General features: G+C 39.7%; 1 protein-coding gene across 1 annotated transcript in view; it reads right to left on the reverse strand.

The window, feature by feature from the left end:
• Positions 1-26952, reverse strand: part of ADAMTS3 (ADAM metallopeptidase with thrombospondin type 1 motif 3) — a 558188-nt gene that overhangs the window by 318496 nt on the left and 212740 nt on the right. Inside the window, exon 4 of the mRNA XM_085636296.1 lies at positions 4360-4519. Within this exon, the coding sequence (XP_085492422.1) occupies positions 4360-4519 (160 nt within the window). The remainder of the gene's footprint in view (positions 1-4359; positions 4520-26952) is intronic.

Below are 26952 nucleotides of genomic sequence, written 5' to 3' on the forward strand. Positions count from 1 at the left end.
ACTCCTGGTTCTTGCTGAAAGGACGATAGCTAACAATGGCCGCTTTTGATCATCAGTGTTTGTGGTGGGGTGTTTCATTGACGACTCCCTGGCCTGAGAAAATGTGGGGTATGTGATTCATGGAGTCAGGTTTATCCCCACAAAGATGCTTTGTATGCAGGTAGATTTTGTGATTTAGTAGAATACCACTGTGACAGTTAGATGTGTCATGGGTTATGCCTGGGGAGGGGGGGTGTCCTTTTTTTAGGGCCCGCTAAATGACCTATGTCTGATATGGTAGTGCTGTCGCTACAGGTGTTAAGTGTCCTTCTGAATGCTCTGTGTGTATCTAAAAAAGTGTTCATAGTGCAGTGTTTTTGCGACTTATTTTTTTGTGTTTGTGTTTCACCACTCATCCAGTTTATAATTGATAAGATGTCACCTTGACTTCATGTTCCCTCTCTTCTTTTACTTGATACAATCTGTCTTTTCTTATCCTGTTTACATTGTGAAGCTCCTATTCTAGCTGGTAGTCTCTTTTGTTGTCACTCTCTTTGAGACTTTCATTGCTCATGCCACACATCATAATGTTCTCCTGTCCTGTGTTTCCTGTCTACAAGAAGTATTTTCTCTGGATTACCATTTTCCTAAGGCTCCTTGTAAACAGACTCCTGTCCCTCAATATTCCCTGCTGTTGAGTGTCCCTGCTTCAGCGCTACATGTTCTTGTTTATGAGTGTTTTCTGATCTTTTCTGCCAATTTCCAGGAGTCTTTGAGGTCGATATTTTGTGTGGCACCTGTCTAATGCATGAATAAGGTGCAAGACCTGTAGTTGTGTAAAGCCTTTAAGAGTGTAAGTGGTAGCTTCTGGGGGAACAGAAGTTTAAGCCAAGAAGGCTTTTTCTGTTTACAAAAAGCCCAAGAAATTATAGTTGATACTAACAATATCCCATATTGATTAGAAACCACAATTGTTCCTTCCAAAGTTAAATATTATTACATTATTACACCAGTCATAATAAAGCAGTGGCCCAATGAGCATACACATACAGATGACAAACAATAAAGATTATTTTTACATAAGAGACACTTATATCAGCGCTATCCATGAATTTAAAAGACAAGCTTACAGGTCAGAAAATATGTGGACTAAGAAGAAGTCTTAGGGGCATATTTGTGAGAGCTTTGCATCGTTTGCACCACGTTATGTGGGATATGCACAGCGCAAACCTCAAACATATTTATGAAGCCATGCAAAGCCAATGTGCATGGCTTTGAATGGCTTCACAAATGTGGAGTATTGCAAGGCGCACAAATCGCTGTGTTGTCCTACTCTGCGCAAGGGAGGTGTTCCATGGGTGTTGCAGTGGGTGTTCCAACACAACTCCCATGGATTTTGACACTTTCCATATTTACAAGGGCTTGTAAGCCTGGTAATGTATCAAAATCTTATGCTCCTCCCCGGGTGAGGCATAACGTGGAGAAATATGTTTATTTCTCCTCGCTCGTTGTTTTTCTCTTTCTGTGTATGCTGCATTCTAGTACACATAGAAAGAAGAAAAGGCCTCTAAATATTGTTTTTGGGCAGGAAGTTACCCCTTCCTGCACAAAAACAATCCTGCAACAGAGGCACCCTCGCACCGCGGTGCGCGGTGCCTGCATTGTCGCTAGGCTGCCGAAACGGCGCCAGCACAGGGGGAAAGAACAGGAATGCCCTGTATTGGATAAATACAGTCCATGCCTGCTCTTTCCTTGTGATGCAGGCAAGTGCATCAAGGTAACTTGCTGCGCTGCCCTGTGCCACAATCCCAGTACACCTGGTAATTACCGGGTATAGTAAACTCCACAATACTTGCACAAATAATGTTTTGTGCAGGCAGAGCAAAATAAACATGACACTCGCAATCAAGGCATAGGTGTTATGGCATAAAATGTTTATTTTTGTATGGCGTGAAAACCATTTTCTCAATATATGCTATAGATATGAGCATATATATTTTTTTACAAATGGCTCTTCTCCTTCATTCCTTTTCTCAGTTTTTTTCTTTTTACCATTCAATTTCTCAGTCACACACATTACTTTGTATCATTTGCTAACTGCCCAACGGTAGCTTGAATTTTAGGTGCAACTGGAATAGCACTTTAAACCTGAGCCTTTTAAACTCGAATGTTGCGCCTGCACTTGTTAAACGAGGCCTCACTAAGAGGTGTCTCTCCCTGAGTAGACATTTGTGGTTGCTTTTGGATATACATCTCTCATTAACATACCTCTAGACGCGCCTGCACAGCACAAAAAACCTTCTTTCTAATGCTGCCAAAATCTGCTTTCGCTTTTTTTCAGTGTTAGTCAGAATAAGTAGCCATTTGTTCCCTGGTCCCTCGGCTCCTCCAGATTTTACAAATGTAAAGAAAGCCTTGGTCTACAAACTGTAGCAATAATTCTTTGCAGATGGGCCAACCGCCTATGGTTTGAAAAACGGGGCAATTTAAGGTTAAATAAAAAAATCAATACTCCTATCGTGTCCCATTAGAAAAACTAAATAACTTTATGTGTGCATAAGGTAAAAAAGTATAATCTTTGAATATTACCAAAGGAACGTATACTACAGATTCACATACACCTTAACAAAAGAGGCATGAGACAAACTTGGTTTCAGAGGGTGCTATACAAACGTTCTAATTAACCAGCGAGCACCAAATATCTGAAAATATTCTGCCTAATGGAACGTTCTGGCCACTGAAAACTATTCTCGGATGATAAAATGGTTAGGAAAACCTGAACCGAGCATCCAGTCATTAACGGGTCTTCATCCTCTTCATGCCTGCTCTTTTTTTCTGGTCACACTCATTTCACTCATTTCCTGAAATTTTCCAGCGGCAGCCCTCTGAAGCAGTGTGTCAACCGTGTGCACAGAATAAAGCATCTTCGTCTTTGAAGAAAGCATCATTGTAGACCAACCCCTTTTAGAACATTGGAATGTTGAGCGCTCCATTGAAGACAACAAAGTGCTTTGGACTTCCAATGGCTGATAGAAGCCCGGAGCATCAACATTCCAATGTTTGTCCACAGCCCTTGCTGTGAACAAAGGCCTTACGGAACCCCAGGGGATTACAACCCCCCCCCCCCCCCCCGGAGCTCCGTGAGGCCTTTGTTTCACAAATTAGAACATTCTGCCCACTAAGTGAGGAATGTTCTAATAGCCTTAGAGACATTCGTAGCGGGCTCTACTTGCCATTAAACGCCAGCTCCCTTGTTAAAGGCCCTCACCTCTGGCTCAGCCCTTTAATGCTGGAGCGGGCCTTTAATCGCCAGCAGAGCCTGCTACATTGGGTTCTAAGGCTATATTCCAAACCTTGGAGCGATCAGTTTATAGGTGAAGTCACTGACCTCTTTGTTAGATGCCACTATGGAAATGGAGATCCTTCAGTATGAAACTCTGACTGCAGATCATTGCTCACACATTCTTATAACTGCCTACAGGACCATAACAATATCATACATTCTAGTGTCCCTCATAAAATCCAGCCAACAGTTTTAGTCATGTTCAGAACATTTCCATCCATCCCATCTCCAGCAGCATTAGGACAAAATACAAAATATTCTACTAGAGAACCTTATCATAGCTCATGATGCCAGGTGGGGTGGACGCCATTAATAGTCTGGCCAGAATGAGTCTGCAGCCTGGTATCTAGGCTCAGCCCATTTTCCCCTTCACATGTGCCCCTGTGAACACCACTGTGCTCATATGTCCTGATGGAGAAGAGCAGTTTCAGCATCATTGATTACATGAATGATTGAGTCTAGTAGGTGTCTTGCACACCTTGTACATGGTAGGAACTTTGTCATTGTTAACCTTGGAGGCACTGATGCAGCTGGTCAACCAGGCATTGGTCCAACAATGCTAATGGTCAATCCACATTGATGTAAATCTAAAATAATTCAAACTATTTTTTCACCATCAAGATGACATCCTGGTATCACGCTAACTGATATCACACCAACTACTTCCACAGCACAAGCAGTCTGCCAGACTTTATCAACCAGTGTCAGAATTCAACGCAACATTAATAGCTACCAAAATATCAATTGCGGGCTTTCAAACGGGGAACCATCACACCCATTCATCCACAGAAAATCAACTTTGCTACATAAATTCACCATGTTAACTCCTTCATCATCTCACTTTTCAGTAAAAGATTAACGGGACAAGGGTCCCGGACCTTTCAGATTATAAAGCAACCTTCACACATCACATAATTCACACAGGCCATGTTTTAAAGGAAACATATTTTGATTCATGAGTTAATTTCATTTACATAAAGGAGGGAATTATAAAATGAAACATGTTGAGATGAATGGTGTACTTTGTAGCTGCTTACCTCTGTCAGCATGGAAGTCCGTGGGAATACTTTGGGGAACATGCTTTGGGGTGGACCTTTTGTAGACCTTGTGCTTCCTTCCTGTTTCTTCTTCCATTTGCTTTCCTCTTTCCAGTGGTTCAATGAAGTATTCATCCCCACCAGTTCGTATCATGCCGGCCTAGAAAAGAAAAATATAAAATCTCTTTTAAACGCCCATAAAGCATAACTAGACACCTTTATGTCACATAAACCAAACTCTGCAGTGGCTACTAAACATAATGGTTGTCATTCCTATTAATGTGAAGGAATTACAGAGATTTTGGCTACATTCTCCACGGTATCATCTTGATTGCAATTATGGTGTAGGTTAGAAGTGATCTGCCGAGGGGCCAGTGAATAGATCTCTTGGGTGACATGAGCAGCTTTTTAAGATCTAGGAAGTTAAATAACCTTGTTGGATTGAGCCTGCCTAGCTGGAGACACTACCCAAATACCCCAAACATCCTCAAACATCGGTGAAGATGGTCATTGAGATTTCAGTGGCATCTAGTGGCAAGTAACATGCACACAGACGTCTGTCTACCATCTCTTTGGTAACAGAATGAGATGAAAAGAGACTAGAACAATACCTGGAAAGAGCCCTCTCCTCAACTGCGAGAAAACCTCACAATAGGTTTGATATTTGCAAAATAAAAACTAATGAATACAAAATTGAATGAAGACACAAGGCCTGGAGTCCTTAAAGAGTGGTTGGAAATTTGACAACAATATACAAAAAGCGGGTTAATAAACTTGCCTTTGAAATAGCTAAATATAGAGATGGAACCTCTTTTTGGACTAGACTATATACTTTAGTTGTCTGATATAAAGATATGTTTTATTACCCAAAACATTGGTTCTCGGAGTCACCGTGTAGCCAATTTAACATTGTACTCTGAATGAGGAAGTCTGTTTCTCAGGATCATCAGTGGGTTGGGTAGTGAACTATGACGGTTTCACAAATCAATGGTAACCGACGCATTCTTTACCACGAGCCATCGATAAGGACCCTCGAGATCCCAACTACTTGCACAGTGATCTACTACTTGTCAACAGGGTCCACGCTATTTGCATTCCACATAAATAAAATCTACATGAAAGACTTGCACATACAATAAAAATCCTGAGATACACACTTAAAATCTGAAGCAAATATAGCACAAGAACCTTACCTGATACCATAGATAAGTCTAGTCTAGTGATAGTGCATGGATGGAACTACCACTTAGCAGACGCAAAAGTGAAAAAAACTGAAAATTAAGTTAAAAGGGAGGCTGGACCAGCAGAAGCAATCACAATGTGAATTATGGGTAAAATGAGAGGGCAAAGGGGAATCTGTGGGGCATATAAGTGGGCAAATAAATAGGCCGATAGAGTTATAATACTAATTTTACACACAAACCCCTCAGTATGACAATACAAAGCTTTACACCTAGCAAACAAGCTGTAAGCCTTACCCCAAAATACCCTGACCAATCATATGGATCGAAACCAGCCACCAAGGTTAGTACCATGTTGATGTACACCTGGAACCAAAACGTTGAAAATCTGGACCTAAACATGAAAATCTGTGTGTAAAATGTTTTGGCCAGAACATTCAAAATCAGGCTAACAATTGAGTTATATAGGTGTTTAACATACTGCAAATCTGCAATTTCAGAAAGCAGGAGAGGGTTCTAAAATAAATATCCCATTATTGAATCTAATTCCAAACTCCAAACAGCTGTAAATCATCCTTCTTTTGAAAACCTTTACTACAGCCACAACAAGGTGGGGAAAAGGTCAAGGCTGCCCTTTAACATTAATCAGAACTGCCTGTTATGATGGGGAGTAGACGGCGAAGGAGCGTCATTTCGACCTCAACTTTTACTGAGCAAGCGGTCTCCTTCCTTTGAAGTGGACACAGAAGTCCCCATGAGGGTGGGTGCAGTAGCCACAGACTGTCCTTTGATGCTCTTCTTTGGTGCCTGGAAGGTTTGCTTTCCAGGACTAGATATTAAGAATGTGGCTTCTGCCACACTCTCATTGTGTGTGCAGTCACCCATGGCCTTCTTTTTGAAGGTTGCCATGAGCCCAAACACTGAGCATCCTGCTTGTGAATCAACTGAGTGCCCCTGGAATGCTCTTTGTGCTATCCCAAAAGACACAGCATGTCTTTCCAAGGCCTATTTCCCCATGCACATCCTGTAATTTTATGGAGTGTGTCAGGGGAAAGGTATTGCTCATTTGAATTGGCCATGCTACCATGCAAGTGAGGAAAACTATATATGTCATTGTACAGGTAATAGGTTTGTGCCCCTGCAAAGGGTGTAAATCAAGGGGTTGCACAATCACAAATGGGTGCAAATGCTTTCTAGGCTAAAAGGTAAATTTACATAGAAGGGATCCAGGGCTCTTATAAATCATAATACTGAAGGAGATGAAAGGAAGGCATGGTATGCTTACGGAGGGTACATAGGAAGTTATGCCTTACATTGGCAACACAATGTCTTCTATGGACTGAAGATTTTCAATCAATTTAAGGAGAAATGTAATAAGGTGATCGAAAGCGTAATGTCTCACAAATTCTCCACAATGGTTTGGAGGCTGGATACAACCAACCTTATTGTCAGGTTATTGTCATAGGTTCTCGAGTCAGGACCAATTGCCAAGGGAGTTAGATGAGGAATATATAACTGCTGGAAGTTCTTAAACAACATTATATAATTCTTGTTTATTTCACGGTTGAATGTTAAGAGACCAATCTGAACAAACTTTAGTAATAAGGAAATTGAAGAAAAATTGGCATTGCAATTAGCTATATGAATTACAAATCCATTGTGCTTTCTAAAGGTGGGTTTGGACCCCATCCTCATCCTCATCATTAGTGAAATGACCATGCATGTTAGGAAATATATTTAAGGAATATTTATTGCTGGAATTGAAAGAGCCTCACACTGGGAGAAGGACTGACAGCAACCACAAGAGAATGCTCATCATGCTACACTTCCTAAAATTCCATGACATCATATATAATGCAGCACACATTCGAAAGATGACGTACCACTACATCAAATAACCCAAGATGCTACACTAAACCTTATAGTACGCAGCTGAGGGATATACTGGTTTTTAAAAGTCCTCATTCCAGGTTAAAGACCCGAGCCAAAGACAAGGCCTATGAGGGAGAGGGCCTTTAACAACCAGTACAGCCCTCGGCCAAAAAAGGCTCTAAGGCTACAAGAATACTTCACCCACCGAGGGTAGAATGTTCAAATTAAAAAAAGGGAGAAACAAAACGATTGTATGTTGGAGGAGAAGACCTATAACAGCTATTATTGGACCTGAGTCACTCCATTGTCCTCAATGGAGCTCTCAACATTATAATGTTCTTATTTAGTAATACAGACAATTGTCACCCAAGAATAACGCCATAAACATCTTCAACTGTGGTCATAGTAGTGGTATCCTCCAGCAGGGCTTCTAATAATGTATTTATTCTTCCAAAAATGTTCCATTCATCAAAATCCCTGTGAATCACTTGCCTTGCTCTAGTATTATATGACAGCATTGGATGAAGTGAATGTTTACACACAGGGATATAAATATTGTGGACTACTGTAGGCCTTGCAACCAATTCACAACGCAGTTGAACTCTACTCGAGGTCAACTTACTCAGAAAAAGGATCTCAGAGCACTGCAGAAGCAGAAGTAAAATGTGATCCTCCTTGAGGGACTTTCAGAAATATTGATTGGAAGTGACAATCCAACCCAGGAGACGCAAAGTTCAAGCTGCGGCAGGAGGAAGCAGGCAGGAGCCACATAAAATGGAGTAGTGTTCATGCATTTGGCCACATGAAACTCTACCTGGCACAGTACAATGAGTGCAGTGTGGAGAAAATGGATATACATTCCTCTTTACACATGATGTATTTCACTGTGCAAGATACCCAAAAGCAGTAGTACAACATGCTGATGCTCAACCAAAGGCTACTTTCCCGTAAAGTGTGAACACATTATTTCCACTATCAGAGAGGCATCGAAAAAGTGAGAAAATAAAAATCAAATATGTAGGGAAAAATGGAATTGCCAATTATATTCATTTTTTTGTTTGAGCGTAGCACATTCCTATCTGCTCAGTTGCATCACAACAATTATGGAGAGATGTGTGGCAGAAAAGAACTGTATGATCACAGGCGAGGTGGTTATACAGAATGCACACCCTACACTTAGAAGGAAAAGTGAGTCTTCAAGTATTTATAGTGCTTTCTAAGGTACGCCTCTAAGTGTACTGCCCTTGGAGGAGAGGTAGAGAATTCCAAAATGTTGACCCTGGGGACTGCTGACCCCTGTCCCTGAACCATCTGTGATTGTTGATGAAAAGCAAAGCACAGTTCTGCAAGGATGATGACAGGTTTTTACCCACTTGCAGTAGAATCTTTGCCACAAGGGAGGGCAGACCATTCTGTTACTTGCATAATGAAAGGTAAGGTGGGCCAGAGGCTTCAAATCTCTATTCCACATTACACTAATGCACATTCCCCAAGCCAGGCACAAGTTTGCGGATGCACTGGGGACACTTCATTGTTGTGATAGAGAACACTGACCTGGTCTGTTCTCCCAGTAAAAGGTGCACCATGGTGCAGACTAGGGCAGTACACCCTGTCTGTGACATGGGACGGGAAATTAATAAATGGGTACATTTAGATATTTAAAATTAAATGTGTTAGAAAAAAATTACAGTAAATTGACCCATTGAGGACTGAACCAGCATCAGATGGGCCAATAGGAAAAATGAATGGCAATTGTGGGTGTGCCGTACACAAGAATAAACCACACCTGCATACCTGGCAATCACAAGCAGCCCTTTGACTTTAATGGCTTTGGTTTTGATAGTTCAATGTAAAATTATTAAGAGAGGGAGTCTGACAGGATAGCCCAGAAATTGCTGATATTCAGCTTTATTGATATAACTTACATTGCCCCTGATAAACCCCCAAAACACCCTCACTGCCCTATACCTTACCGACCCCTAAACCCTAAAAATATCCTTACCACCGTATGGATGAGAGTGAAAGGGTTGATAGATGTATGGATGTATGCATGGATAGATGGGTGTGTGAGTGAAATGGTGGATGGAAGGGTGAGTGAAAAGGTGGATTATTGGAATATGAATGAATATAAAAAAAACATATATATATATATATATATATATATATATATATATATATATATATATATATATATATATATATATATATATGGGAAAGGATTTTCCTGTGTGGAGCCCTCAAAAGTATTTACCAAGTCACAGAGGGTCACAGAAAGGCAGCACACCAGGCAGCAGATCCAGGTTAAGTTTTAAAGTTGCTCATTTCATTTTTTTTTGCTTTTTTCCTCTTTTCTTAAGTTTCAAAATGCAAAGTGCAAAGTGCATCAGGTAACAACAACGACCTACGCGTATATATATATATATATATATATATATATATATATATATATATAATGCAAGATTCTCACCCTTAGCCAGTGAACAGAGCCTCTGCCAATCCTTTGCGAGGCTTTGTGTATTTTAAATGGACTGCGAATAGCAAGAAGGACATTTGCATTTGAGAAGGGCGATTGGATGACGAAACATGGTAAAGGCATCCATGGTAACAGTGTTACTGTGTGCAATTGCGTGGTAAAGGATTCTTGGTAAAGGCATGCATGGTAAAGGCATGCACTTTAATGTCACACAACCATTGTAGACAGAATAGTTGTCTTTCAATGGCGAGTGTTAAATGTCTCTGACACAACCAATTTAAGCATGTAGTATAAATATTTTGATGTATACAAATGATTTTTATTCACACCCGTTTCCATTCGTTGTTAGAGAGCACAGTACTAAGCTATGTACAAAAATGAATGGCATAGCATTGTCATTAACTCTGGTCGATATGTTTTAATGAATTTATCAAAATTAAAGTATGAATGTCTCCCAACCAAAGGCACCACTGACAGTTATGATGACCAGCAAAAGCCCACAGGCCTAAGCAACATCATCAATTATAAAAAAACATAACCTGCCTACTTTGATATTTATTCAATTTACTGGTTACTGGATGTATTTAAAATACAATTAGATTTTATTGAACGGAGACCACAGACTCGGTGGTCTGCTGACCATACAAGGCCACCAATTGGAGTGAATCACACATTGCGACCTACCAAATTGATGTTCATGAGGTGCATCAGATTGTTAACTGGAAATTTACGCAGCAATCTATTAGTACATAGGACAGTTCGCAAAATTCATTACTGGTTGCAAAAGTACTAGTCACAAATTGCGTGCACATTTTCTCATCAGTTTTTAGTACACCAGGCCCTAAATTACCACTAGAGTTGTCTATTTAGTTTTTATTGTAGGATGACTGGCCTACACCCTTGGATGGAAGAAATCCCATGCTATGCTCACACTCACCTTTGGCCCTTATGTATTAATTCATTTCCCCATAAACATAAAGAAGGGTAAAACCCTTTCTTAAATTAGGCTTTCTGTAAGGTAAGATACAACTTATATACAAATACCCACTTCTTAGATATTTCACATTTGCATTTAGTTTTTAAAGATAAGGGCTCTACTGCAATTTGTTCTGAAATGTTATACAGAAAATTAAAATTTTCAGACAACTATTTTCTACAGGAAAATAACAAAACTCTGGCACATGAAGCCTTTCTGGTATCACTTACTGGGGAAATACATTTTGGATACAAGATTTAATTGCAATCAAATGAAGGAGGACTTAAAGTGGAGAAAAAATTGGGCAAATATTGCACACCAGAAATTCCATGGAAATTACACCTGCAATATGTAACCACTTCTTCCATCTCAAGATTACTAGCCTTTGTCTTGTACTTTGTTATATGTGATGAGGCTGTAAAAAGCAAGGAGGAGAGCGTTTCTAACTTCCACCATGTTGGAGATCAGAGACTGACATCCTTCCATGATGCATGCAGGGCATCCATGTGGCTGAATATCAAGCACTGACTTTTTGGATGTCAGCTCCTCAGCTTTATCAGTGAACCTGGTGACAAATGTCTTTTATCCTAAAGTTTCTTTCACAACTCCTTCTCTTGGATTTGGGTTAAAAGACTGCCAATTTGCTCCCAGTGACACCTTAAATGGCATTCTTTCGTCGAATGACACTTGCACATGATATTTTGGGTGTTCACTGTTCCTATGGTTTGTTTCTCAAATAAAATGAGAGAGCCCCTCACCCCTACAGTTCATTCTCCACAGAGTGGACGGTGTTAATTCATTCTCTAGTTCTACCACATGCATACAAGATTATCAATTGCCTACTTGAGCTAAGGTGAGGCTGGATTTTCAGAAAATACTCTTTCTCCTGATGTGTTCTCCAACCACACGCTCCATAACCTGGTGCGCAGGGAGTTGGAGGAATCTTGGTGCAAATCTCCTTACCTATGGATTTGTTTCTTAATCCCAGTCAGACGTTCCTCCTGGTGGGGTTCGTCCTGCCAGCTGCTTTGCTCTCTACAGATCATTTTCACCTCACTCTTAATTCAAGGGACCATCCACTCCAGACACTTGCCAAGTAGGATTCTTTAAAGTTACTGCCATTTTGGCATGCTACATGTAAAGTGTTTAAAAAGCAGAGGAGGTGTGGCCATGTGGCTAGACGTGCTGACTTTGGAAGTGGAGAACCAGGTTCAAATCCTGGCTCAGATCAACATCTTTTTTTAAATTTTTATTTTTTATTTTTATTTCCAGAAAGCAGTAATTACATTAAAACAACAACAACAGAGAATAAGAAACAACCAACCAAGATCGAGCAATGTACCAAAATAATTTTTTTTGCCTACTGTTCCATCAGTGGGCCCCAAACTAACGGGCCCCTGACCTTCCCACTTCTGCCTTTGCATTTATACAATGCCATTTCCAAATTGTACACATGATACAATCTGGCATACCATGCCTGATAGGTCGGAGGATCCTCATCCTTCCACTTTGACGCAATCATTATACGATACATAGCTATTACCATGAAACAGAAATAAATTTGTGGCCGTGCTAACTGTAGACTTTCATCAAAGTCCAGATCAACATCTTGTGAATTTTTGGGTATATCACTTTGCTTAGAAAAATAAGTGTAACGTCCAGTTCTGTTGTAAAGCACTCTAATTTGCTTGGACCAAATTTCCATTATATAAAATTGAAAAACGTTATTGATACTTAAGAGTACAGCATGCACTACACTTCTATGGCAGCACATTTTAAGGATCTGATATGTGTCCATATCTCTTCTCACTGTAGCCAAGTGATTTGTGGCTTGTTTTCTTCCCAAACAGATGAGGATCTCAGGATCTCTTACATCTAAATGATTTAAACATCCGTAAGGACTATTGGTCCTTGTGTGGTTCTGTTTCCTTGTACCTTTATCATTACAATTTCTCTGAGGGTGGCAGAATCATCTCCATCTCAGACATTAAGGGTTCAGAACCCGACCAAATCTATTTGAATATTTAATTTTTGACGTCAGAGGAGGTGCCCTATTAGACTTGGTCACATGAACACTTTCATAGTCCAAGCACTCTCTCAGTCATACACAAAGTAAACATAGTAAAAGAGATCAAGATTAGGGGCGGGCAGAACTCATGGAGTGCGGAGCTCCGTGAGCAGATGGAATTTGGCACGTTGTGCTGCTCCCACTGATTTTTTTTGTGCCGGGAGCTTGTTTCTGTGCTGTAAAATCAGCATGAACAGTATCACGGGGCACGCTAGAGGGCACTGTTTCTTTCTGACGCTTAAGTAGATTTTCCACTAGAGCATCTGCTTTCTCAACGGAAACGGTTGTGACCTGTTGTGACCACCCATGTTAAGAAATCTCGTGGGAAGGCGCTCTAGCGTCTGAAAATCATGCTAGGGGATGCACATTTTCACTTGGGCTTGCCAACTTAACATTGGCATGCAGTGTGTGATAAAATACTCCACCATGCAGCAGTTGGTGGAGTTTCGCCTGAACTCCGTGTTTCGAGTGGAATGTGGAGTGGGCAAAACTCTGTGAACTCAGCCGGCAGAGAGGAATTATTCGCCCTAATCAAAGTTTGCTGTAACCCATACAAAGAAAGCACTAACAGTCAAATGTGTGCTACAACAAGAAGTGCATATGTCATATTTTGGGATGTAATCGTTTGGGAATGCAAAAGTAAGATATTACCCCTGCCAATAATACGACACATTTTAATAATCAAGTGCTCACTCTTGAATGTGGTGGGAAATCAGAAGAGTAAGTGGTCTCTGCAGCCCGCACAGTGAAATAGCGTACCACTGACTACAGCTGCTTGAGAGGGCTCTTAAGCCCCCCAAAACAGGCAGGTAATAGGGTCCTGTGTATATACGGAGCAGTGCGCTTAAGCACAGCTCTTTCAAGTATTCGCTCTGCAAGTCACCAGGCGGGCCAACACAAAAGTTGTGTGCTGCGCTTAGTGCCTTAATGTATATAAGATCAAATTGTAGCTTTAGTGCTTTATCTCTCTTTTTTTTATATGAGTTAGAATTAAATTGCAGGCACCTGAGATCGCCGGACACCCTAAAACATGTAGAGGGATTATCTGATCTGATGCATATGGTTACATACAAAATACGTTTCTAGATGGGTACATGATCAACTATTTGTGATTAGTCACGTTTGTGGATTTGTTTTGCAATAGACATCACCCTGTTTATATTTATATCTCTGCTTTAGCGACCTTTTAGGTCACCATTTGATTCCACCTAATGTTGTAGGTTGTCTTTTCTCCTCTTACAATTTTTCTCTCAATAGCAGTAGTTTGTTGGTAAGGAAATGTTTGCATAACCTACCACCGTAAATTGTAATATGTTTATCTCTAGATCTTTTCAGTCTCTATCTATCCCGCTTTTCTCTCCTCTTTTCTTTTTTTACTCTCTATTCTTCTTCGTCCGTTACACAACCCTCCCGTTCTTTTTTTTAACCTTTCACCCCTATTGCTGTTTTGTTCTCCTTGAAACTTGTTGCTCCGACCATTCACTATGTATACCCTTGGACCACAACTCTATTTTGATCACGCTAATGCATAGCTATATTTTGTCTTCTGCACTATAGTTACACACAAATCCTATAATACAAATAATTTAAAAAAATAATAGAGCTGTCATTGAAAAATAGGTTCATGCATGAAAGCAAATATGTTATTCATTGAGCCGACATGATTGCTACAGGCCATGTGTTTAATGATTGACCAGTAGGAACATGCCATAGCTTTAAAAAAGGATAGCAGAACACATACATTACCAGTATAGGATTAACTACTGCCAGTACCAATGAACTCATGATTACTTTTGTTTTGACATCAAACACAAATATCTGCTGTGCAAAATGTGTTAACTATATACCCTCTTACAAACTGCACAATCAACAACAATGAAAATAGAAAATGAAGTGAACAGAAAAGTAAGGATTTCCTTGTCTCCACTTGGTGGTTTTGTTTCCTTATAAAAAGCAGTAAAGTGTTTTTATTTTTAAAATAAAGGAAGGGTAGGAGAAGGCAAGCGTCTCTGGCTCACGTGCTTCTTTTATTTCTATTCAGTGTTGTCATTGACACTTACCAACTCGTTGGAAGTGGTCACACAGTTAAGGTGTAAAAGCAAATTACCTGCACTTACAAGAGACTAAAATCGTTTTGCAACAGAACAAACATGCAATGATACCAAGCCATGTGAAAATCCAGCACACCATAAACATCTGGGCAAGATAAGCCTGCTGGATTTTATCTGTTAGTCACAGTGCTACACGAGTCACAAACACAAGAATAATAGGACACGGGAATCACAAGGTGCATTTTCCCTAACAGCTGCTCTTACATCTGTCCAACATGGAGATCAGTTAGGCTGACATGTGTTTTCGCTCTCTGTTGGTCATGATACTGGGCAATATCAAGCATATTGGATTTTATTTTATTTTGTATTCCTTTGCTAATCATCTGAAATTGAAATCAAGATCCACATTTCACTCAAGACCTAGAGCTCAATATCAGAACCTACAAACACATTATATGTTATCAAATAATGAAAATAGCTCTGTAAAGAGTAGGTCCAGATTTATCATACTTTCACGTAAAGCAACGCAGCAAGACACCTTGCTGTGCTTCAGTGTGTGAAAGGGAGAGGACAGGATTGTGGCATATTTAACATTATATGGAGCATTCCTCTACTTTCCTTGCACTGGCGCACAATGTATTGCCTTGCGCCAACGCAGGCATTCCTGCGCTGTGGTGTTGCAGGCAGGATTGTTTTTGCACAGAAAGGGGCACCTTCGTACACAAAAGCAATCCTCAGAGGCATTTTCCTTTTTTAGTGTGTTGCAGTACGAAGAGGAAACAATGAGGAGAAATAAAGATATTTCTCCTTGTTGCTCTTCCACTGGGAAGGAGAGGCGATTTGATGCATTCCCAGGCTTACCTGTCTTGATAAATCTGGGAATCCGCCAAATTCCATGGGTGGATGCATGGGAACACTCACGCTCCACCCATGGAACGTCTACCTAGGGTAGAGTAACGCAAGGCAGCTACTTGAGCTACTTAAGTTACTCCACATTTGGCAAGCCATGAAGTGCCACACAAGGTAGCCTTGCATGGCTTGGTAAATCTCATTCTAGGTTTTGTGCCACCCTGCATCGCTTTGCATGGTGCAAGAATGGCACAAAACCTTGATAAATCTGTCCTACAGTTTACTTACAGAACATAGGGCTAGATGTATAAAGATATTTAATGGATGCAAATCCTGCAATTCACAAAATCACACTGTTTGCAACGGCACAGTCGCTTTTTTTATGCACAAAACCCGTTTTGTGATTCAGTAGCTTACCAAATCACAAAATGGGCTTAGAAAGGCATAACATATTGCAGATCACTATGTAAAGGAGGTGCACTTATGGTATCACTTCCATATGGTCATTCACTATGGTACCTATCAATGGTTTTCAACTGCAATTCCATCACAAACCATTGATAGGTTATCTACTCTTGAAAGGGGGTACTGTAATGTAATGGTAATTTGTACACTCTTGCCAAAAAGGGCTGTATTGGTAATGGCAAGGGTCCATTTGGGGAAAAAAATATTGTAAGTGGGCAGTGGTCCTTAGGACCAATGCCAACTCTTAAACACACTTTTATTTTAAAAAGTGCTTTTTTTCAGTGCAGCCTTATTTCTTTAAGGAAAACGGTTTGCATTTTAGAAAATCTACTTGATTTAAATGCAATTGCAGGCATGGTGGTCCCTGACTCCAGCAGTCCACCACTTGGATATGTGATATGATCCAATCAGAGTGAGTCACAATTTGCGACCTCTACCTTATAAATAGCAACCATGAAGATCAAATTATGACCGAATTCAAATAGTAATTATGCAGACCGACTTTATGCGACATCTGTCAATTTGCAAAATCAGAATCGATTTGCAAAAAGTCGGTACAAAGTTTGCAACCACTTTTTGCATATTGATTCACTGTTCATCTGGCCCATAGATTCACAATGAGCTGTAGTACAAGGCAAGATATTGCAGGAGCATAAAACACCATGACAAGGAGCCACCTGATTGCCCACGCTAGTACCAAACATGACCTTGCCCCAACAAGTGCATGAGACATAATTGTACATCACATGGTAAAACAAGCATCGTCTACACCAGACCTGCATTCATTGTTAATTTACTAATGTTTCATGAAAGTTCAACCATAAATACTTACATCAGATATGAAAAAGAATGGCACAATGTCCTGGAGAAATAAAGTTTAATACATCAGACCATATTTCACTACTATTAAACCCCAAGTGCCAAGAAATGATTCTTTTCCACACGAGCACTACAAATTATTCTCTGACTTGTTATAAGTGTAGCATTTAAAAAAGTACAATGTGGTAACACTAGCAACTGGAAATAGGTCTGAACTTTTCATTCCTGTTTTCTTTTTTAACACTCCTTACTTCAAACAAGCAAACTGTACATAAATAATAGAAAATGTCTTACTTTTTCAGATAACTTTTTGAGGTAAATTTGAACCCTGAAGAATTTTTTTTTAAGCTGTCCTTTATAACTTCAATGGAAGTTGGTGTTTTTTCTCATAAATATATTTAATACATATATAAACTGTACATTTATGCTTTGACTGTTAGAGTTAGAGAGTGTAGACTGAGGTTGGAACATGGTTAGCGGAAGGATTGCTAAAGGAGAAGTGGGTTCAGTATCTTCTGGAGGTTTTTATCGATAACTTTGAAGCACATTTCAAGTGAGCGAAACTGTGAACTCCAAAAGTTACCCAGTTGTATCTAAAGGCACATTATGGCAATCTGAAGTGTGTCTTGAAAGCTTGGGTTTGTTTTTTCACAATATCTTAAACCTCCCTTGGGTTAGAAGGTGATCATATTGGACATAGTTGACATTGGGTAGGGGTTAATATTAATAATATTTGAAGGGTAATTGTGCCAGAGACACTTCATCCTTGATGTTTGATGCTTTTCTGAGCTTTGTCTCCTGTCTCCTGGAAATCTGACAAGCACCATCCACCTTCCACTGGAAAGAACAAATCTCAGGATATTGTTCTTTTAACAACACTTCACCATTGTGTAACCCCAGATCTGTTACCCTTGGATTATCATGCCATTGAGAGAGGTAGTCCCCTTTCTTTTTTAGCTTTCAAGAACCCCACTGTGAACAGTGCTCCTATTCTTTATTGATATGTTTGTGCATTATTAACATACATTACATACACACATTGTGGAAGCATATAAAGTACTGATACCAATGGATTTAAAGTGTTGTGACTTGCACAGATGTATGTGATTTAATCTACATGTATGGAACTAATGTGTTACACACATGGTGTATGGTTTCCTTTATAGAAGGCATACCATATCTTGGGATGATATGTCACCAATTAACTCATTAAATCAGAACTATTTGTTCTAGAACAGCTCTTATTAGACCTTTACTCATTAACTTTCATAGCATAAAACCGTTCTCGCTCATTACCATTGTTAAGCCTCAACAAGCCATCTACTGTAAAAAAAAAAAAGAAAAAAAACATTTAAACTTGAATCTTGCAGAAGAACAATTTCTAGGATCATTCAAATGTATATCCATCGAAAGATACAACAGAGCAACAACCAAAGCCAAAGATGATTTCATCTAATACCTAATTAAAACTTTAAACACCATTGCAAAACATAATACAAAATGATTGGTACTCAAGTGAGTGGCAAACATTAGCAAAACAAACCACTCTTTGCTGTTGCAAGACTAATGGCTAAGGCGGACCTCTAAAGCCAACAGTAGCATGACTTAAATTATTCAAATATATGAAATTAACTAACATCCTGCTGTTGTGAAGTATCTACCAATTAATCATCAAACTATCTGTGCAACTTAATACCAAAACTACAACCACAGCTATAAAAACAGCCAACTTTTCCATACCCCATAAAATACCTTCTTCAATCTAGTTACCACTTTCGAAATGAAAATGATAATTGGCAAATTAAATATGATTGCCTTTTATACAGTGTTATACTTTAATGTGGTTTGATAGTATCTGACCCAGCAAAACCAATACACACCCTGGATTCCTCCAGTGTGAGAATCAATGCTCACATGTTGTTCCAGGATGTAAGAGTAGTGTTGTAAGTGCAGTTCTGTAGCCTAGAAGTGGTACTAGTATTCTGTTTTATTTACACTGTCATAGATGCAGTAATGTGCTGTTGAAATTGCAGTGTTGTAGTGATGTGAATGTACTGTTGTAATATTGTAATTGTTGTTGCATAGTTACATTTTCATATTAATAGGTCTGTAGTTATAACTTTGTGAATGTTCTGTTGCAGAGGCAGAATTGGATGCTTGAATAATTATCGTGTGTGATGCTGTAGGGGTGTAAGTTTTGCTATGTAGCATTTGCGGACAGTAGTATTATAATTGTGGGGTTGTAGCTCTAATGATGTGGTGTTCATTTATTTTGTTTGTAGTTTTGTAGTTGCAGTGCTGTACAATGTTGTTCTAGTGCTGTTGCAATATTGTGATGTAGTTGAAGTGTTGGTTATGTAGTTGTAGAATTACACTGTGTTATAGACTGCTATAGTATTGTCGTGCAGTTGGGAGTTGGGTAGTAACTGGTATTGTGGGTGTAATGTTGCATTTGTTATGGTGCTACCTCTGCATATTGTGAGAAGAGAATAAATTAAATGAAAAAGAGTCTGGAGGACATTAAGTATCCTCAAGATTTCAGTCCTGAATTTGTAGAACCTAATGCTAAAACAGGCATGTTACTGCATAAAGGGGAAATGGGGTTGCAAATTGAGAGTTTTATGCCTGATTTGGAAGTCCTAGCATAGGTTTGCATCCAGCTATCAGTGATCTGCTTCATTTTAAGCATACTTCATGGACACTGTGCTAAGCACTGAATCCCAAGCTTAGCCTTTCTAAACTGTACCATACAAAACCTGGAGGAAACACCAATAATGTGCAACTTCAGAATGGCATCCTACAGCACCATCATCATTCTGTTACACCATTCAGCAGTTTTAAAAGTAATTTTGTGTGTCACCGGTCTAAAATACCGACACAAGATTATCGCAAGATTGTCTCAAATGCACTTTATTAGCTATTGGTGCTTTTGATTGGATAGAGTTTTACTGTTCTTTATTTGTTTGAGTTTTGTGTGCATTTATCATACTATGCATCTTGAAGCACACGTTCATCTAGCATTATTGGTCTATATAAATACAAATAAAAAAATAAAATAATACTCAACATTTCCTTAGCAGAAGGTGGCCAATACATATGTATAAAAGTTTCACCTAAACCAATGAACAAGTTGAAGTTTCCTAATCATTGCTGGGCAACTGTAAATCCTGTTTCTTAGAAACTTACAGCAAGGCTCTAGTCTCCCCCACATGAAAGAAATTATAAACATATTTTTCAGCAAGTGGTGTCTATCATTCAAACAGACTTCAATGCCTCCCAAGGGGTAGTAAGCGATAGATAAAAATGCAATTTACATTCATGACAATCATCCCATTGCCAAAGAAATGCAACGGCTGGACAATTGATCCAATTGGCAATACATCTGCAAGACTATTGCAGACATTCCGGTCTGGCAAAAATAATTAAGAAATCTGTTACTTATAATGCAAAAACTTGTTGAGCCAAAGGCTTTTTAGATGGCTTATCTGCCAGTTGATTCTACAGTTAAAGTTAAGACCGTCAAATTTTCACATAAGGCACAATGGAAATCTCGGAATATCTTTAAAGAGGTGTACATCTTAATTGATCATTTGAGCGCTGCTCTATATTGTTCAAATTGTGCCTTGACACACTGCGATTCAAGAAGATAAGCAAAATTGTAAGATCCTTTGCTTATGAAGCTGTTGAGACCTGGAATGTTTTTCCAAACAGAATTCAAATTGATTTATTGGTTTTCGATGCTTGCTAAATGTCTATACATTCCTGTAACACATTCATCATATAATTATGCCCTGAAGTACTGATATTTGTATTTATTTATAGCACAGCACATTTATATTCTGTTATTCCAATCGGTATTATATGTATAAACGTATTATCATGCTATTCTGTATTAGAGAAGACAGTTCCATTTTATATCACTTTCTTTCTTTTTGTTTCATTCTCTTCATTTTCTTTAATTCTTAAATCCACCACTACTTACATCTAATATTTATTGCTACTTACCCTAATTTGTATAGGAATATACATATATGTTCTCATTATATGAAAGATGTATTCATCAATTTCTGATACTTTTTAAAGACTGATATGCACATACTTATGTTCTTTGTAAGGTTTAGTATCTGTTGTCTAATTTCAGTATACTGTTTTTAGATGCAGTGCCTGAACTGTAGTATTAATGTATTTTAATATCCTAATTTTAATCAACATTAATATCGAAATAGCTTTTGGACAAATACAATTATTAAACTGAAAAAACACCCATACTTTTTAGCTTGCTACTCTTTCCAGTTATGCATCCCTTGGGTCTTGATATTGGTAATAAGACCTGGCAGAGGCATGAATCCTCCTTGGTTAGCATACAAGCTGATTTTCTGAAATGAAGGCCAGTCTCCCGCTTTAATTCTGTGGGACCCCTTCCGAGCATTTGATAAAGTGGGTCACACATTATTCCTGTAAGTACAGGTCTGTGATAAAGTTTGTACTGGTTGAACTCTTTGTCGAAGGCAGGAATGAAATAACTATGAGGTAGTAAACATCAACTGTAAATAACACAGACTGCTCATTGTGTCCCCCATTTAATAATTATGTTGATCTACTTGCCGATGTCATCTTATATATTCCACTGACTTTCATAAGGTTATAAGGAGGACCTTCAGATTGACTCACAATTCTAGAAAAGCTGCATTTGGCTAGGTTTCATTGGGGCAGAACAGGAATACTGTGGGAATCTAGTGACACAGTCCCTCTGGTTGATATTCCCTGAGACAGCTTCCTCCACACTAATGGCCAGATGTACAATGCCCGAAATAGCACCTCGAAAATTGCGAGTCTTTTGCGACTCGCAATTTGCGAGGAGCTATTTTGGATGTACAACAGTGTGTAACACACTGTTAACGATTCCCAATGGGGTCGCAAATTGAGAGGCTCATGAATATTATTGAGCCTCTCGCAATTTGCGACCCCATTGAGAATGGTAAGCCCTCCCAGGTATGGTGGCCTGCTGGGCTCAGCCGACCACCATGTCTGGGACTGGTTTTAAATAAAGCATTTTTTTTTTAAATGCAGCCCGTTTTCCTTAAAGGAAAATTGAATACATATAAAAAAAAAAAAAATGAAACCTTTTCGTTTAATTTTTTAAGAGCAGGCAGTGGTTTCTGGGACCACTACCTGCCCTTAAAAAATATTTTCCCCGGCGTTTGCAAAGGGGAAGGGGTCCCAGGGACCCCATTACCACCCTCTTGAAGAGGGAGGTACTTTGCGAGAGTTTTGCGACCGCAATTGCGGTCACAAAACATTTGTACATGGGGTTGCTCCCGCTATTAGGAAGGGAACGCCCCTTCCTAGTAGCGACTCGCAATTCTAAAATAGCAAGTCGCAATTAAATTGTGAGTTGCTATTTTGGTATGGTACATACCCCTATTGGTTTTTGCATGCACAAACGGGTTCGAAAACCCGTTTGCGCATGCAAAAACCGTCGTACATCTGGCCCAACGCCCTCCTATGTTACCAAGGTCTGGAATATCTGACTACTGCTTCCCACCAATCCTAAAATATGCTATACTGAATTCAAAATCAATCAATGCCTAAATTATTTCCAATCTCAGTTTACCATAACAGGTGGCAATTATTAGTATCACAAAAGGTGCAGGTTTTGACTACTGTGATAGCTTCATTACAGAACAATGAGATAAAAAAGTGAGGCAGAGTTCAGTTTGCTCTAAAATATACCAAACCAAGCATATCCGATGGTGGCACACTAGTTCCCTATCAACGGAACAGATAAAAACAATTTAACTAAGTGTTTCAAGAAAATCAAATTTGGGTTTCAAATAAACATTAAGGGGCTGCTTAAATGCTGGTCAAAATGACACGGTGCAATCATTGCACCCGGCACGACTTGTACTGTGTGGTATCACTCTGTCACTGCTGGGTATTTGAGTTAATGATCCAATAATGAGGAATAACAAGTGTGTTGTTGCGTTATTGCCTATATCGCCACATATTTTTCCAATTTTCGGGCCAATCAAGAATTCCACCAGCTTTTGGCCGGCTTGAAGGTGGCCCGGTTTTAGTGCATCTGGTGTATTAAAACCTCAAAACCTGTAGGTCTGTTCCTGCTGAAAATTGGAGTTTTGGGACAGAACGAATCGTTTGCCCGCTTAGGACCGAAATATAACAGGAAAAGTATACAGGCCTGTGGTAATCAGTGCTTAATTTGAGACGGTTGTTTCCGGTGCTGAGTACCAGCACTTAATTGTCAACACCGGCACTTAGACAAACAGTGTTTAGAGATCAGCACAACAACATTTGTTTCTTTATTCAATATACTTTAAAAATGACTAACACCTGTGGCACAAGCCATTCTTATAGCTTTAGGGGCCTAGAATAATCTGAACTGTTACACTGCTAGGTGTGTGGTGGTTACTAGGCGTGTTGGGACTGTTATTGGCAGCTCTGTGTAGGAGCAATGGGTGGGGAAAGCTGCAGTGGCCTCCTGAGGAGAGCCCTGCACTTATTATTTTACAAACTAAGCACTGGTGGTAATCCTCAGGTGAACACACTGACAATGTCTTTAAGGTAATCTTCGGACACCTTGGAGTGCCTGTCATAAAGAACGGATTTAAATCTAGAGAGAGCTTACAAACATAGACAGCATACACAAAAGCTTTCTCAAAATACAGCATGAGAGAATTCTAAGAACACACAGACACACACACATACACGCACTCACACACAGGCACACACACACACATGCACGCACTCGCACACAGACACACACGCATGCACTCAGTGACACACACACGCACACTCAGCCACACACACGCATGCACACACACGCATGCATGCACTCACAAATGCACGTACACACACACACACTCACACGCACACATGCACACACACACAGACACACACACAAGCACTCACACAGAGACACACCACCACTGTGGAAGTAGAACTAGCGGCAGGCTGAAACACTAAGTAAATAATAAATAAAAATCAAATTGTCACATAGGTAGTGGTGGATATATCGTCGCACAATCAAAAATATAAACAGATAAAGGGGTATTTGCATCAGTTAAACATGGTAAAAGGATCAGAGCGTATGACAGGTGCCCAATCGGGGTGAAATACCCCACTACCAAGAGTATCAGTCCCACAAGCCACCGAATGACTAGTAAGAAATGTACAAGAAACAAAAACCCCGGCACTCTGATTGTCTATATAAACCGTTTAAGATGTGGATCTCTCAGAACAGAAAGGGAGATGATGTGAGGAAATAACCCCTGACATAGAGAACATCCAGGGAAGCATATATCATTCAAAAACTAATTTATTCATGAATGAGATGAACGTAAGCATAAGTCAAATCATTACATCCAAATATCCAAAATGTTCATAAAATTGATTAGTTCCTATGGAGTTCTTTAGGAATCCAATTCTTGACAAATGAAGCATCAGAAAACAGCCAACGTGCGTTTCGTCACCACCGTGACTTCCTCAAGGCTCTTTGATGAAGCTCACACAAGGGGGGCTTCAGTGTTTCAACTCCACTATTGATTCAGATATAATGGTTAACTGTAGATTCCCTGGTTACAGTTCCAATATTCGAGCAAAATCTAAAAGTGTATGATAGTACTCGTCGTTGTCGTCAGAAAGCAGTGTGTCCGCGAGTTTAAGGAACCATGATAAGGCCCTAAGACAGAAAGTCTGTGTCAAACAATAGTATCCTGCGAGATACTATGCTGTAATTGAGTGCTGGTAACGTCACTACCATATGCAGTAGATACTATTAGCAGGGTCACTGGGATTATGTGATTGTGCAGCCACAGCGTTTCTCACCTAATTATAGATTTGCCGAATTTGCACATAATCAATCCATCATCTGCTGCATAATCTACAGATTTTAACACGGACAATTTTGTTTCCAACTCAAACAGTTCAAAAGTTACAATAAGCGCAGCAACACATGTTGATGAGCCGTGGAAGGCCCTTTGCAAAGATTGTCTGGTCACCATTTTGTTTTTTATTGCTATAATTGAGTGTCAATCTGGATCAAATGAGTTGCAACCAATTCCCACACTGTGTTATGTAAAAACTACAAAATAATGACATAATACTATTTATGGCATAATTTGCCTTATCAGGCCACGTAATTTACTCAAACCTGTCACAAAATTTAGGCCCTTTCCTGCCGCATAATTCCAGTGGCCCTGACTACTAACATTACAGAGGTTTTCCGAAGTTCTTAGGGTACTTTAAACTGGGGAATATCAAGTTAGCTGAAAGCTGCAAGGTGGCTAATTATGAGCAATACTGCACTGGGAATTACGCATACTGCATGGCATGGTAACTCCCAGTGTAGTAATTCCAAAAATCTGGAAATCCTGATGCAAGCTAAAGATCCATTTTCTACCCAAATCAGGATTTCATTGGGACTAATATTGTATGAGAAGAAAGTCTTACTATGCTAAGGTGAGAAGTCCTTTTCATTCGGGCATATGAGACATTAACATTAAAGATTGTGGGCCAGATGTGCGAACAGTCTCTTTTGCGGGTTGCAAATTGTGATTTTTTTTACGACTCACAATTTGCAACTCGCAAAACGGAATGTACTAATGTGTCTCAGACACATTTAGCGATTTTCAGTAGGGGTCACTAATGACCTGCCTCATCAATATTCATGAGGCAGGCCGCAATTTACGATCCATTGGCAATGGACTACAATCACAGGGATGGTGACCTGCTAGGGACAGTAGATCAACATGTTTGTGTGTGTTTGGTTTTTAAATAAAGCAACTTTTTTTTCAAATGCAACCCGCTTTCCTTAAAGTAAAACAGGATGCGTTTGAAAGAAAAATATGAAAAGTTTTCTTTTCATTTTTTAAGGACAGGCAATGGTCCATGGGACCACTGTCTGCTCTTAAAATATTTTTGCTCCCAAAGACAGAGGGGAAGGGGTTCCCTGGGGACCCCCTCTTGTTTGCGACTGCCTTACCACCCATTTCTAATTGCGGTCGCAAAACAATCGTACATCCCCCTGCGACTCACTATTAGGAAGGGACGCCCTTGCTACACGCCTTCCTAATAGCGACTAGCAAACCCTATTTTGCGAGTCGGCAATAGCTTACCGACTTGCAAAGTATTGTTTGGTAAATACCACAACCCTTTTAGCGGTCGAAAGAGGCCCGATTTTGCGTTTACGACTGCTAAAAACGGTCGTACATCTGGCCCTGTGAATGTTATTCATATTAATTCATTTATTTTTAAAATCAGACAAGTACTTGTTCAACAGTTCAATGCCATTAAATAATATAATTTCCAAAGAATTCATAGCGCAGGGTGCTTTGTTTCATGTTTGCTCCGGGCTGGCATCCATCAGCAGTCAACATGTCTGCCTCGGGACGCTCTTCATAAACGCATCCGACATCTCACAGGCCTCTGACGTGAGAAAGTGACCCGGTAGTGTTTGTGATGGCCTTTGCAGCTGGGAGAATGAACTGTACTAAAAAATGCTCAATCAAGTTCTAATTGCATTGGCAGGAAGCGGTGAAGGCTAACATTCTAATACCGCACTGTCTAAGGGGCATATTAACAAGGGCTTTATCTCCGCTTTTTTGGCTTCAAAATCGCATGTTAGCACGCTTTTTCACTACGCTTCCCTTTTCATCTCTAATGAGATGCAAAGTGGGCGTTCCAGAGCAAAATAATAGGAGAAATGTCGCTAAGCGACATTTCTCCTATTATCAAGCTTCACGCTAATCCTGTTAGAGACAAAAAATGCAGCGCTAACCACGGTTAACGCTGCTTTTTAACGTCTGCTAATTTTCGGATTT

This window comes from Triturus cristatus, chromosome 2_1 (assembly GCF_964204655.1).
Source record: "Triturus cristatus chromosome 2_1, aTriCri1.1, whole genome shotgun sequence".
Taxonomy (NCBI): Eukaryota; Metazoa; Chordata; class Amphibia; order Caudata; family Salamandridae; genus Triturus; species Triturus cristatus.